General features: G+C 41.4%; 1 protein-coding gene across 4 annotated transcripts in view; it reads left to right on the top strand.

Annotated features, from left to right (window-relative positions):
• SKIC3 (SKI3 subunit of superkiller complex) overlaps positions 1-15457 on the top strand; it is a 1026707-nt gene that overhangs the window by 176986 nt on the left and 834264 nt on the right. For all 4 annotated transcript variants that reach the window (XM_069225585.1, XM_069225575.1, XM_069225607.1 and 1 more), the window contains exons 5-7: positions 5588-5663; positions 7595-7735; positions 12886-12984. In XM_069225585.1, the coding sequence (XP_069081686.1) occupies positions 5588-5663; positions 7595-7735; positions 12886-12984 (316 nt within the window). The remainder of the gene's footprint in view (positions 1-5587; positions 5664-7594; positions 7736-12885; positions 12985-15457) is intronic.

Genomic DNA, 15457 nt, shown 5'->3' with positions numbered 1-15457 from the left:
ATTTGACCACATAACTGCATAGTCCTCAAAGATCTTACATGGCTCTTCATGGAGGACGAACCATCTGTAAAACTGCAGGTCTCATTTACAATACCATCTTCAAAGAAACTTCTGACTCCAGTTCCTTGCTTTACCCTAAAGGTCATCTGTTCCTGCTCTTTTTCAGGTAATACACCCAGAAGCTGGAACAACCTACCACTAGTACTCAGACGGTCCTTCTTGTTCATCTGCTTCAAATCTGGCCCTTGCTTACGCTTCAGAAATAGCTCACTACTTTCAGAGGCCCATTATCCCATTTTCTGTTCCTGTACAAACCTTAAAGTTTGGCCTGCCATAAACTCCATGGCTGTTCTTATCTAAACATCGTTTCCGCTATCCAAAGTTTGGGTCTCCAGGCTTCCTATTTTTAACCTGCCTGATGATGTGACCTCTATAATTTGTGACTCTGGCCTTCCTCATTACATTCCTTCTCTTGCTCATAATCATGTCTTGTGGTTTCTCTTGACTGATTTCTTTTGCAATAATTGTTGTTCACTTTCTTGAAAATTACATTGTATTTTTCCTGCACCATACTAATATATGTAAATAAATGCATGTGTACAATATACCCTTTACCAAGCCTCTGTAGTAACATAACATGTTTGATGGCACGTGTGGCTGTAGATACACATGCTATGCATACTCCTGCCATCTAGTGTTGGGTCCAGAGTTGTGCAATTTTTTTTTCTTTTTCTGAAAAAGTCTTTCGCGTCACGACGTCGAGTGACTCATCCTCTCGGTGATAAAGCGCATGAGCATGGACTCCATTGTTGATTGTTTTTTCTCTGCCGTTGTGTTCGGACGTGTGTTTCTGGAGCTGGTTTTGACACTCTGCCCACTACTCCCAAAGACACACAGTATCTGCCCATGCTAAAGGATATGATGTGACATAATGAGGACATTTTTAAGGACTCTGTTAGAGTTAGGGTCATGATACCTAGAGTGGACAATAAATAAAAGCCTGCACCATCTGACCCTACTTTCATTAGTGGTCAACTGCCACCAGATAAGGAGAGCAAGTGGATGGACGCTGCATGGAAAATACTTGCAGCCCAGGCTGCCAACCATTGACATATTGCCAATTCCCAGGCTCTCCTAGCATGATACGATTCAACCCACTGGAATGAGATGAAGTAGTTGCTTCAGTACCTCCCAGAGGAGAACAAAAAAAGGGATCAACAGTTGATAGCAAAGGAACAAACCATCACTAACAACTGCACACGGTGAGCCCTAGTTGCCGCAAACACTGTGTAATACCAGTATTCTCCTAAGGCATCATGCTTGGCTAAGAATTTCTGGTTTCAAACCTGTAGTTTCAACAGGCTGTTTTGAACATTCCTTTTGACAAGTAGCACTTGTTTTGTCCCCCAAGTAGATTCTACTGTGGAGAAGATTAAGAAAGATATGGAGACCGTTAAGGCTGGGGTAGCATTACAGACACCTATTCCCAGGGGGACTTTTTGTCACCCAACCTATTATGGGGCCTATAAGTCTACCTCTGCAGAGGCATTCACCCATCAACAAAAACAATCACAAGGCTCATATACCAAGAGCTACTACTGTGGCTTATTTAGAGGCAGTAACAACAAGGGTAAAAGTAAAGGTGCCTCCCCCAGTGGAGTCATATCCTCTGTCAAACAGTGACTACCCTATCCTACCCCCCTGAGCACACAACACCTGTTGGGGGCTGACAGCAAAATTTACATCCAACATGGCATTCCATCACGACAGACAAGTGGGTGTAAGCCATTATTCAGCATGGCTACTGTCTGGAGCTCATTACCACAACGCCCAACATTCCACTATGCACTTATAGGTTAACGCAGCAACATCAAACATTACTCAAGCAGGAAGTCCGAGACCCTTCTCCTTATAGGAGCCATAGAACCGGTTCCTCTTCAACATCAGGGCTCAGGAGCATATTCTCTATACTTCCACAAAAAAGACAGGTCTTTACGGCCAGTCTTAGATCTCAGGCCTTAAAACAAATACAGCCTGTCAGAGCACTTCAACATGGTCACCTTAAAGGATGTCATTCAACTCCTTCAACTAGGTGACTTTATGGCAACACTGGACCTACAGGGCGCCTATTTCCACATACTAATACATGCAGATCATCACAAATACTTGAGATGTGTCTTAGCAGGCAAACATTACCAGTTAAAGGGTCTTACATTCAGGGTAACTACCACACCTCTAGTTTTTCACCAAATTCCTAGCAGTGGTCGCAGCTCATCTGCACAGGCAAAATGTCCACGTGTTCCCTTACTTGGACAACTGGCTTATCAAAGCCAGCACTTATCATCAGTGCCAACAACACACTCAGTTGACAATAGATCTCCGGAGCTTAGGGTTTACTATCAACATCCCCAAGTCTCACCTTCAACTACTACAGGTTCAACCATATTTAGGAGCAATTCTAAATACATAACTAGAATTAGCCTATCCCAATCCTGCATGAATTCAAAACATTCAGACAACATTGGCGCAGTTTCAGACAAAGCAGCAACTCACAGTGAGGATGGTTATGCTTTTACTAGGAATGATGGCTTCTTGCATTACAATTGTTCCCCCTCAAGGTTACATATGCGTCTGTTACAAGAATGTCTAGCGCGTCAGTGGTCTCAGTCACAGGGTCAGTTGGAGGATCTAGTGTTGATGCCAAGCATCAATCTCTCCACATAACTACCCAGAGCTTCAAGCTGTTCACCTAGCATTGAAAGCATTCCTACCTCTTGTGTTTCACAAGATTGTCCTAGCCCAGACAGACAATATGCCAGCCGTGTATTACCTACAAAAACTGGAGGGTGGGGGGTGGGTAGGGGTAGTGGTGGGGGGGGGGTGGGTAGGGGTAGTGGTGGGGGGGGTGGGAAGAGAGAGACTATCACACATCTCAGACTATCTGGAATTGGGTTATACATCACAACATTCACCTGTTAGCAGAATACCTTCTGTGAACAGACAACAATGTTGCAGACCTGCTCAGCACGATGCAGCAACAAGCCCACATATGGGATCTCCACCCACAAGTCCTCCGACAGTACTTCCAAAAGTGGAGGTTCCCTCAGATAGACCTTTTTGCCACAGCAGAAAATGCAGAATGCCCAAGCTTTGCCTCCAGGTTTTCACACCGACTGTCCAAGGGCAACGCACTATGAATGAGTTGGTCAGGAATATTTCCCTATGCAGTTTTGCCTCTTCCGCTCCTGTTTCTGGTTCAAAAGCTCAGGCAAACTTCTTTTACAATGATTCTAGTTGCTCCAACCTGGGCACGCCAGCCTTGGTTCACAACACTTCTAGACATCTCTGTAGCTCCACACAAGAAGCTCCCCAACAGGCCGGAACTTCTCACTCAGAACCAAGGACAAATCAGGCACCAGACCCCAAAACTCTAAACCTTGCAATATGGCTCCTAAGGTCAGAGTTCAGTTACCTTAATTTACCACCAGAATGTATGGACATTCTTAAGGCAGCATGTAGACCTACCACTAGAGCCTGCTATGCAGCAAAGTGGAAACGTTTTGTTTGCTACTGTCACTCAAAACAAATTGACACTTTGAAAGCCACCGTGCAAGAAATTGTCTGCTGCCCACTTAACTTACAAAAGACTAATTTAGTGTACACTTCTATATAGTTATGTCCTGCTGCAGTGGCTGCCTACCTCCAAAATAGAAAGCACCTTTCTTTGTTCAGAATTCCAGTTATCAAACCCTTCTTGGAAGAACTCAAACAAGTTATTCCGCCAGGGGTTCTGCCAGCACACTCCTGGAACCTTAATATCGTTCTTACCAGACTCCTGGGTCCCCCATTTGAACCTCAACTCTCATGCCCTCTTCAATTTCTTTTTTAGAAGGTGGCATTTTTAGTTGCCATCACTTCACTTAGGCATGTTAGTAAGCTCCAGGCTTTAACCTTAGCACCATTCTCTGAAATACACAAAGGCAAGGTGGTTCTCAGCCCTAACCCTTAATTCCTACCGAAGGCAGTGTCTGAATTTCACCTCAACCAATCCAATGAGTTGCCAGTTTTTTTTCCCCTCAGTCACATTCTTTTGTGGAAAGAGCTCTTCAAACAGATGCAAAAAGTGCACTTACGGTCTACATTGATAGAACTAAATCTTTCAGAAAGTCAAACAGCTTTTTGTCGCCTTTTCACCACCACACAAAGATAACCCTATATTGAAATTAGGCATAGCCAGATGGATAGTGAAATGTATTCAAACCTGCTACTCTCATGCTTTTGTTACATTTGAGAGGATACAGTTACATGCTTTCTAAGGCATTGCTTAAGTAGTTTCTGCCATATTATATACACATGACCACAAATCATTTCCCACGCATAATACAGTGGAAACACACATTGTCTTTATTCATGCATTAGCATCTAATGCTTTAAGTGTCTCATCTCTCAATCCTTTTCCCTTCACATTCAAGTATAGATGCAGCAACCAAACTGAATAAAAACACAACTTCTGCCTATAAGCACAGTATCATATACAACTAATGTAACCCACATGACAGATGCACACTATAAAATTCATAGCACTCTCACAGAGTAGCGTGCTTTAGCCCCTTCCAAAGCTTAAGAAGCCCTATATAAATGCAACTACAATACAGTATAATATCAGAAGTAACTGTTGTAAACACTGGATCAGTTAATGTTATTCTAAATTACAAAACACACAAACCCTGGGTATTTCTGTAATAATTACCCTTATGTTGAAGCTTGTGTATAGACTTTTACAAATCACTTGCTATGAATCATATGGAGTTTGTCGCACTGCATTGTATATGCTGCTTGAGAAGCTCTCCCTCACCTTCTCCTTCATGCTTGAAAGGCTGTTAAATGTGCCCGTGACAAATCTGTCGTTCATTCGTTAGGCTTAAACAGGATACCAGAAAAAACACTTGCTACGATCATCACGAACAACCTTGTGCGACCACGCATAGCAAAGGAAGTAGTTACCTACTCAACCAACCAAAAAGCATTTTGAGGCTTTATCAAGGGTTAGGAAAGAACTTTACAAAGCATGCAATACCATATAATGCATATCATTATTCACTCCCTAATAAATTGTACTGTATGGAAATGTCTGGCACAGTATTTATAGGGGGCTCATTTTATGCCTATTTCAAAGGAGCCAAAGCTGTTGCTGATATCTTTCGAATTTCCAGTGGTACATTTTTGTAATTAAAGTATGAACACGCTCTGATAATCTATAGCCACCCTAATGACTGGTAGATTTCAAACATTTGTATTGTTAGTAGTTTACTTCTCATAGAAAGATATAAGCATGTAGCATGCGCAGTGGCATTTGACCTTTTCATTCATAGGTAAAAAAATGAAAATACATTGCCCAGTTTTAGAGATTTAAATGGACGTTTCTAGTTTTATAGGAAAACATTATGCAAAACAACATCATAAACCTGTTGACAATCGAGCATACAAATGCCACTGACCACCATACGATCTTTGTTAGCAGTTATTTGCATGACTCTTAGATCTTTGGTAATATTTCCCTTTGTTTTTTTTTTTTCTTTCTTTTTAGTTCTGAGAAACAAAAATGGTGTGAAGTGTGCAGAAAACTTGTCGACCTTTATCACCAGGAAAAGAAATATTTGCAGGTAAGTTGTTTAAGCTGTGTAGCATTTCCTTTTAATATAAAACCACCAAAAGACTCCCTTTGAGGAGAACCAGGACCGATTTTAATATGTATGCAGATAGTGTAAAGAGATATCATATCCTTCATATCAAAGCAGAATTTTGACAGGTGATGTTTCAGTAGATGGAGTTTACACCCTTGCACTGACTTTTAGGCCTTGCGAAAGATGGCACACAAGCACTGTCGCTTGCAAGACATTTTGTTTACTAAAAAAGACCTGGAACCTTCCAGTTGCTTACTATTTGTTTCCATCATTGTCACTCACCTTTGCTGCCTCTTAATTGACCAGCATGTGCTGGATTCAAATTCTTTTTCGATTGGAGAATGGACCCAGGACTGGTTGCTTCATTTTTGTTAGTGTCCTTTCACTGATTGAGGTCTATTTTTGCTTTTCTATGTTGTTCATGTTGTTTCTCCCTCCCACCCTCCCTTTGTCCCTCCTGGTTCTTCCTTCCCACCTTTCACCCTCCAGTTGCATGTTTCTTCTTAAACCGTTGACTGTGTTGCCCGCCTCGAAACTGTCATATTGCTTTTTTATTTTACTCTGCCATTGTCTGTGTTGCTTCTAATGTAGTCCTTGTTGCCTCTGTCCCTCCCACTCGCCCCTTGTCTGTGTTGCTTCTGTCCCTCCCACCCACCACTTGTCCGTGTTGCTTCTGTCCCTCCCGCCCGCCCATTGTCCGTGTTGCTTCTGTCCCTCCCGCCCAGCCCTTGTCCGTGTTGCTTCTTCCCCTCCCGCCCGCCCCTTGTCCGTGTTGCTTCTTCCCCTCCCGCCCGCCCCTTGTCCGTGTTGCTTCTTCCCCTCCCGCCCGCCCCTTGTCCGTGTTGCTTCTTCCCCTCCCGCCCGCCCCTTGTCCGTGTTGCTTCTTCCCCTCCCGCCCGCCCCTTGTCCGTGTTGCTTCTTCCCCTCCCGCCCGCCCCTTGTCCGTGTTGCTTCTTCCCCTCCCGCCCGCCCCTTGTCCGTGTTGCTTCTTCCCCTCCCGCCCGCCCCTTGTCCGTGTTGCTTCTTCCCCTCCCGCCCGCCCCTTGTCCGTGTTGCTTCTTCCCCTCCCGCCCGCCCCTTGTCCGTGTTGCTTCTTCCCCTCCCGCCCGCCCCTTGTCCGTGTTGCTTCTTCCCTCCCACCCGCCCCTTGTCCGTGTTGCTTCTTCCCTCCCGCCCACCCCTTGTCCCTGGTTGCTTCTTCCCTCCCGCCCACCCCTTGTCCCTGGTTGCTTCTTCCCTCCCGCCCACCCCTTGTCCCTGGTTGCTTCTTCCCTCCCGCCCGCCCCTTGTCCCTGGTTGCTTCTTCCCTCCCGCCCGCCCCTTGTCCCTGGTTGCTTCTTCCTTTACACCCACCCGCCCCTTGTCCCTGGTTGCTTCTTCCTTTACACCCACCCGCCGCTTGTCCCTGGTTGCTTCTTCCTTTACACCCACCCGCCCCTTGTCCCTGGTTGCTTCTTCCTTTACACCCACCCGCCCCTTGTCTGTAATGCTTCTTCCTTTACACCCACCCGCCCCTTGTCTGTAATGCTTCTTCCTTCCCACCCACCCACCCCTTGATAGTGCTGCTTCTGTTGGATAGGCTAGACCTATACTGTAGTGTGAGTCTGTTTTTTTCTATCCGAAAACATGACCCTCATTTAAAAGGGTTAATGACAACTGAATACTGCGGAAAACTTTGTGTTCACTTTCTCTGATTGAAGGGTGACGTGTGCTTTTGCTATGATTATCATCACATTCTGTAAAGTCCTGAATGTTTTGTGAATTTAAGTCTGGCTTTCTCCTATCATCCCTACTTTTCATTTTCGATTTTTGGAATTATTAGTCATAAACAGCCTGTATAGAAGCAGTGTGGGTGGTGAATATTGTAAAAATATTGTAATAAGGTGTATTATTTTTTTAATGTATGACAGGTTGGTCGATTTTGGCAAAGACTGATAGCAGCAAGGGAAGAGGAAGGTGCAGAAAAAGAAGAAGTCCACCAATTATGGAAGAGAATGACTCAACTACTGGCAAATACTGCACAAAACCAGGACAGTGAAACACACCAACTGGTAATGCTCCCGGTTCCTCCCCTTCTTAAATATTCAATTCCAAATATCTGTTCTTTTCCTTCTTTCCGTTTGTTAATGTACCTTTTATGTTTAATCTTTCAATTTAATGCTAACTTATTCCCTTTATAGCCGACACCCTTTTCATAGGAATACCAAAAAAGAGCCTGGCACCTTTGTCTACTGCCCTGTATGCCGCTGCACGCTTTTTCACACTCGTGTGTCAATGTGACATCACACTTATCTTCTTTTCTTTGAAGTGGGGCCAGATGACTCTAGGTCACCTATATAGTCACATGTTTAAATTGCAAGGCATTATGCCTAACTACTTCAAAATACCTTGCAAGTAAACTGGCCATCTCTGAACAACTGTCTGGTGAGAAGCAACTGAAATGATCTCCTCTTGTCCAACTGTCCAGACAGGATCCTTCGCGCCTTCTTGATTCTTCGGCCATATAGGTATGAGCTTTCGATTTCTGTTCTTGAGAGTAGCTAACTCATTCAGCCATTTTAAGCACTTCTTGACCTTTCGAAAAATACCTCTATCATCTTTCTAATAGCTCTCATTCATCCGATGTTAATAGAGTGACTATAATTACTATGCAGTATTTGGTCTGTCAGATCACCGATCTTATTAGGTTTTCGAATATGCTTGTTTTTATTCTGGTGAGGCTATTTATTGAAGTGGCATAAAGATAGTCAGGAAGGAATATGCCCTTCTGTGGAACCATTTTAGGTGTCTGCCCTTTCTCCTGCTAAGTAACGTCTAAACATTTTTCTTGGAAGGAAAATAGATTACAGATTGTGAGATGCTCTAACATCCTTTGGGACTTTTTTGTGCCTACATTGGGAGTTAAATAAGTCTGTGCCTGTACAGAATCCCTGGGACAATTTAGAAAATGTATTTAGAATACTAAAAGGGGGCTTTTAGTTTTACGTTTTATGAAATTACGTTAAACAGCATCAGACGTAAAGTACATTGACTAAAACACCTACGTTCAAACATTTTTAAATACTGAAAAGCAAAATGAAAACATCCTACATGTCTACACATCTAATGAAAGTCCTGCAGAACTCTGAAAGAACTACACGGGCACCCCCTCCAGACCTGTATCATCTTCAAAACAATCTGCCTCACACAAAAAGCTGCCAGAAAGTGCACAAATGCATTCCTGGCCAAGAAATAACCATGCGCTCTCATATAGAGGGAGAGGACAAAAATGAGTGTCAGAGTGCACTCTCCCTAGCATAGACAGTAAATTCTGACAATAGAACAAGGTATTATTTGGACAACACAGGCAGACAATTAAGGGTGCTTGGAAAGTGATGAATCGCCCTGGGGTTTCCCTAAAAACTTGACTTGTTTCACTGGACCCCTCCTCACTGTGACATATTCGGCTTCCCCTAGAGCTCTTTAAAGAGTGTTGTGAATTTAGAAGAAATAAAAATGTGTAAGGGATGGCTAGATTTTAAAGTGTTTGTTGATAACTCTGTATGGCATCAATAAAAGCGAACATCCTTTGTTTGTCTTAAGATGTTACTGGTATTCAGTTTCTTGTGTACATGCCTGACGACATTACGTGTATCAGCTTTGTGTGTGACCATGGTGACGTCAGACGCTGTGACGTGCTGATGCCAAGGTTGACTACATAAAATCATGTGTTTTTATTTTTTGGCATGCTCCCCTTCAGGGGATGAGTCTCCCTGCTTTAGGTTTTCCAGCACTTTGGTTAAGTGCAACTCTGCATAACAGGGATTCCACTGAAATATTACGAAATGGTCGACCTTCAATTTCCTATGTCTCTCCCCTCAGTGGTACCTGATTACACTAGCCTGGTAGCTTCATTTTAAGCTACCTCTAACGAGTAATCAAAGTAGAGATCTATGAACTATAGAATTCCTAATAGACAGTTTTCTCACTTGGAGGTTGGTGTGCATATGTATGCCCAATTATATAGCGATCTATATGAAGAATCACACCAGAGAAGCATGCAAAAGCAAAAAGTACTTCATTGTATGTCTGTTGGGAATAATAGTTGTGGATTGCTGAGTGATTGATAAAGTTTTCCTTTTCCTCTCTTGAGGTCAGATGACCTCAGCCAAGGTATAACCGCAAATATTAACTTTTTCTCCTCTTTATCCATCCCAGTCTGATACATTAGTACCTCGCCTTGATTGCAGGATATGAGATAGATCAGATTGGGGCAAAGTCTTTATGAAGGCCCCAACCAGCACAGGCCAGAAAGACAAGGGGCTGAAACATGTTGAGATGTCACCAAGGATCTCCATGGCACAGATTTAAAAGTGCATTTGCTTTTAAAGATGTCAAAGAGGTATCAATAAATACTTTCAATCCAGTCATGCTTTACATATTTTCACTCGTTCTTGAGGTCCCATATACTTTACAAACAAGGAAGTGTAGCTCACACCCCTCTTAAAAGAACTCCAGGAGACACCCACCATACTGACCCTCGGATTAACACAGTGATGAGGGACCCAAAGATAAACATGGCCCACAGTGGGGTGACGGCATTGGCCTTCGTGACAAACACATTACAGGGCAAACTGTATGAGATGGGAAGCTATAAATAGGTAATACCTTCGCCTGAAGAAAAGGTAAGAAAAGTACGCACATAGCAGTTTCAATACCATAACCTCAAACTTTCATTAAATATTTTAGCATGAATATTATCATTAAGTCCACTAACTACACTTTCCCTACATCGCATTGTATTATATTTCACTTCATTATGCACTGCAGTTAATTCAACCTTTGTGGGGGCATATCCCAGATGAGATATTAGGCAAAACAGGCCAACTAAGATTATTATTATCAATAATAAGGTAATCAAACTAGTAATTTTACGGCATTTCTGTATGCCATTATCTACTGGGAATAAAAACAAACCTTTTTGTCAAACTCCAAAATTTAACGAAATCTTTTTTGGAAAGTCTTGTTTTCTTCTTATGTCTTTGAGACACATATTCAAAAACAAAAAGATTCAAAAAATCTTCCTTTTTCATTTCAAAGGATTCTTTTCTTTTAATTTTAATTTTTTAGCCTGAGAAGTCTCCTATTTTAGTTAATTTTTAACAGTCTTTTTTCAAACTTTCAAGGTGGTTCTTCTTCTACTGATTACTTTCAGGTTCACTTCCACAGGTCTATTAGTAATGGTTTATTGGACTGTAGATCTGTTTCTGACACGTATTCTTTTCTCAGACACTGTTGCCAGATCTACCCATTCAGTTGATGCATACTTTCTATTTGGTCTTTTAGCAACTGGTGATTCACTCACTCTTTTCTGAGTCTAACTCAGTTACTTCTGTTACAAGCTAACATAGGACCTTTGTCTATACCCTACAATGCAAAAGTTTGTAAACATTTTCTAGGGTATTGTTGCTTTGCTTCCACGGATAATGTGATATTACCCTGCAGGTCACTAACTTTGGAAAGAGTTAGTCAGGTACGTACCAGACATATGTTTGAGTATTACAGCCCCCTCCGCCTACCTTATGGCCCATTCCACCTCTCTCTGAAAGTATCAGTGTTGGTATTTGTGTGTTTATTTTGATTTCAGTAAGTATAAATAATACACAATTATGCAAAGTACAAACAATTCCGAAGTCCATGCAACATCACAAGCACATAAAAAAATCACAGGAGAAGGCAGTTGAACAACCTTGAGCACATATGTTACTTGGAATTTTAAACATTTTATCTGAACGTTTATGTTGCACCAGCATGCACCATGAGGATGCTGGATATGCAGACTCTCGAAGCTTTATTGCCTCAGAGCAAATGTCTTGTGATTCTGAGCCCCCTAAAGCTGCTGTTGTCTTTGAAAAAGGAGAACTTGGGTACTATGCTGACCACTGTTGAGATGGATGTTTTCAAAATTTTGTACGGGTCTTGAGACCCACTGAATTCAGCATTTTTTTTAAGGTGCATAGCTCATGATATGCACTATTGCTGTGAAGAGAAAAACCCATGAAAGGCAGGTGAGAGATTTTTTTGCTGAGCAGGCGAGGTGAGAGATTTAAGATGAACCCTTTTGTACCCTCTAAGTGAGCTATCATGATGATATTCTCTGGCAAACATATCCACGCTGTTTTTGGCTGTTCTTAAATAATAATGAAAACCTGGCCATCTTTTATTTTATCAGGTCATGGATAACTTCCATGTGTTCCCCTGTAAGGTGCTGCACAAGTGTCTAAAATAATTCTAAAGGGTTTGCTCTATTGTCTGAAGAGGGCAGAGGAACTAGAATCTCTCATGTTGGAAGCTGTTTTGTGGCACACTTTCCCTGCCCACGGAATCCATCTTCCTGCTGTTTGTCCAGATCCCTGTGCTTGGGGTGGATACATTAAATGTACACAATGAAGCAGTTCTCGTTTTGTTAATTCTTTAGTTTGTTTATTGTACATCTATAGCATGTTTGCAGGATCAAAAAATCTATTCTTAAAAGAGAGGCTCCTTTTATGCACACATGGCAAAAGTTCAAGAAATGGTTTTTGCCACAGACCTCCCATTAAAACTCAGAATTGCACAGCTTCTGTCACCTTTCATTATTAATTCTTTTTTCAAGGATGCTACTCAGATTGGTCAGGTTATTTTTTTGCAATATGCTTGCTTTAGGTTGGTCTTGTGTCTCTATTATAACTATTGTCACCTAACATCTTGAGTAATAAACTGTCCTCTTTAAATGTTTGTTGGAGAGATGTTCAGGCACAGGAACAATGCAAGGCTGTTTGTGCTTACTATGGAAATATGAGTCCCTAGGGTGTATTACTTTAGAAACACCTACTCTTCATTTTTTCTCTACATTTTTCATTGTTTCTAACAATTAACATCAATTATTGGTGACTGAAATTGGTGCATCACCTGAAAGAAGCTGGAGAGTGGATTGCCAGCTTATCTGCATAAGCAGTATATTGAAGCATCTATGAACCATTCCTCAGATAATGAAAGCCCCAGATTCAGGAATGTTGGACTAGATAAAGTGTGCATTTCTATTTTTCCAATGTTGGTTTTATCACAATTGATTATATATTATAATATAATATATATTTTTACATAACTGTGGAAAGAAAACTCAGTAATACTAATTAGCCACAAAAAAGTGTGGTAAACCATTGAATTTTCAACTTTTCAGCTGCTGATTGCATTTGAGAAAGCACTTTCCTCTGCTGATAAAATTCCTAGTGATGACCATCAACGTCTCTACAAAGATTTTATTCACTGTCTGTCTCAGGTAAGAGGTTTCTTTACTCTCATGGTTGTTAAGTTTATGTAGTTGGAAAAGACACCCCGACCATTATCCTCTTCTGCCTCTGTGTAAAGAGTACTGTTCTGAATTGTCGAAGATAAGTCATGTTTCTACAGCATGTGTAAATTTGGAAAAATGTAAATTATGTTTGTGTTCCTTTTTTGGCCTCTCGTCTTAATTAATGAGACTTCCCTAAAATTGCCCTCATCATATATTCAGAACGCTTATTATGGCCAAAAACCTTTGCTGTGTCTTCAGAACTGTTTTTTATTTTGTTGCATGAAGCTCTCTGGAAGTAGTTCTGGGCGTTTTTCCTCAAAGCTGCACACATTTTGTGATATCTTACTGTCATTATCATTAACTTTGCTTTTGAGGGCTTTTGGGATCTGTCTATGGTTGTTTATGATTCTGTTGCAGTATGGCCAGTCCAGTTTGCATTCTAAGTCTGATAGTATATTTTATATATATTTATTACTTTTGTCTGTTGCTGGAGGGCCAGTGACTGTCGTTTTTGTACATTTTTAAATTTGTCTATAAATGATGGATCTATGTCAATTTTTCAGGATATCCCGATGGGATAAAGTTAGATGCAGTGAATCTAAAGGAGAGACTTTTATATAGAGATTAGCTAGCCTAACAATATAGCATAGACCAGCCCTCACAGGTCAATGCTGGACACCTCTACTCCCACCTCTGAGCTGAATTTAGGGGAAAATATGCAGAGATGAAAAAGGTGAGGGAACCTTAAGATAATTTCAACTCTGTCATCATGTTTAATCAAGTGGGTCCACCTGGTTGCTTTTCGTTTGGGGCTACAACATTCCTGGCCCAGTGTTTACCTTCTATCATGCTAGCCACATACTTTGAAATGCTTCCCAAGGTTCAGAATTTGAGATTTTAGGATCATCGAAGATGTTATGTCTTTTGTCATTTGTTCATTCTTATATATATTTTTAATGTGCATGGGGCATTTCTCCATTGAATTACATGTTATCTAGTCACAATCTCTGAATGGAAACGGGGCATTTTCGTTTTGCTTGTTCCTTGTCGACTGGCTCTGTGAATTTGCTGTTACAGTAATAGTTCCATTTGTGTAGCAACATTTTGTTGCCTTGTGTTTAAGTTGGTGTCTAAAATGAAGCCCATTTATTCCTTTTGCATCATCTTGCCAGTGATTGTAGTCAATCACCACTCATTTGATTACATTTGTCCCAGTCGAACATTAGTTCTACATGATCCTGACGGATGTGGATGTGAGGTTTAACATTCAGTACTATGGAAGTGCTGGACACCATGGATCTCAAAATCAATGACTTGCTTTCCTGTTGGATAGCGGGTTTGTCATCAGTTCAAACAATATGATTTGAAAAGATGATAATCAATCTCCAGAAAATTATAGCCAATCTTCAGAAAGAAGTGTTTTGTGATATGTGTCTAGAATTACCCTTAAGTGTGGATAACTTGAATAGGCTTGGTGAGTTGGTTGCATCAACTTTTGGATTATATCGACAATTCGACTCAAGAATCTTACGGTATTTCCACATATTGGCATGTAAACTGTATTGTAGGCCAGTGGACCACCTATCATACTATATTGTGTGAAGAAGGGTTGGTTTTATATCCATTTGCCACAATATCGAGTACCTAAATTTTTATTTTTTGCCCTCTACTAAAGGTAAAATAGTTGGAAATATTTCTCCCTGTTAGAATGCTAAGCTGTATTGGTAAAGTTGAGACTGTTGAAGAGCGCCTTTTCTAATGCTGCATAAGGTTTTTAGGACCCACACACTCCGGAAGCGTTATTGCCTCTGAAAAAATGTATTTTATTGTGCTTTTGAGAACACTATAAATGTTGTTCTTTTTTTATATTGTCAGTTTTTGACTTGGTTTCCCCTGTGCTTTTTATTTCTGTTCTCCTGCTGTTTTTTGCTGGCTTTTGGACTCTCAGCACTTTACCACTGCTGACCAGTGTTAGAGTGCAAGTGCTCTCTGTGTAAATTGGGTTGGTGATTGGTTTTCTCCATGATTGGCATATTGGATTTACTAGTAGGTCCCTAGTAAAGTGCATCAGAGGTGCCCAGGGCCTGTAAATGAAATGCTACTAGCGGGCCTGCAGCACTGTTTGTGCCACCCACATGAGTAGCCCTATAAACATGTCTCAGACCTGCCACTAAAGTGTCTGTTGTAGTTCTGAACTGCCAGTTCGACCTGGCAAGTGGCCCAAACCTTCCCTTTTTCTACATGTAAGCTGCCCGTAAGGTAGGCCCAAGGCAGTCCCAAGGGCAGGGTGCAATGTATGTCAAAGGTAGGACACGTACTGCTGTGTTTTACATGTCCTAATAGTGAAATACTGCTAAATTTGGTTTTCACTATTGGAAATTCTATCTCTCCGATAGGGTAAAATGGAGATTGCTTTGAAATATCTTTTAAATGCAGTTTCCCATTGGTTATCTTAGGT

This window comes from Pleurodeles waltl, chromosome 1_1 (genome assembly GCF_031143425.1).
Source record: "Pleurodeles waltl isolate 20211129_DDA chromosome 1_1, aPleWal1.hap1.20221129, whole genome shotgun sequence".
Lineage (NCBI taxonomy): Eukaryota > Metazoa > Chordata > Amphibia > Caudata > Salamandridae > Pleurodeles > Pleurodeles waltl.
Note: the sequence above shows the minus strand (reverse complement) of the source record. Positions and strands in the feature narration are given on the sequence as shown.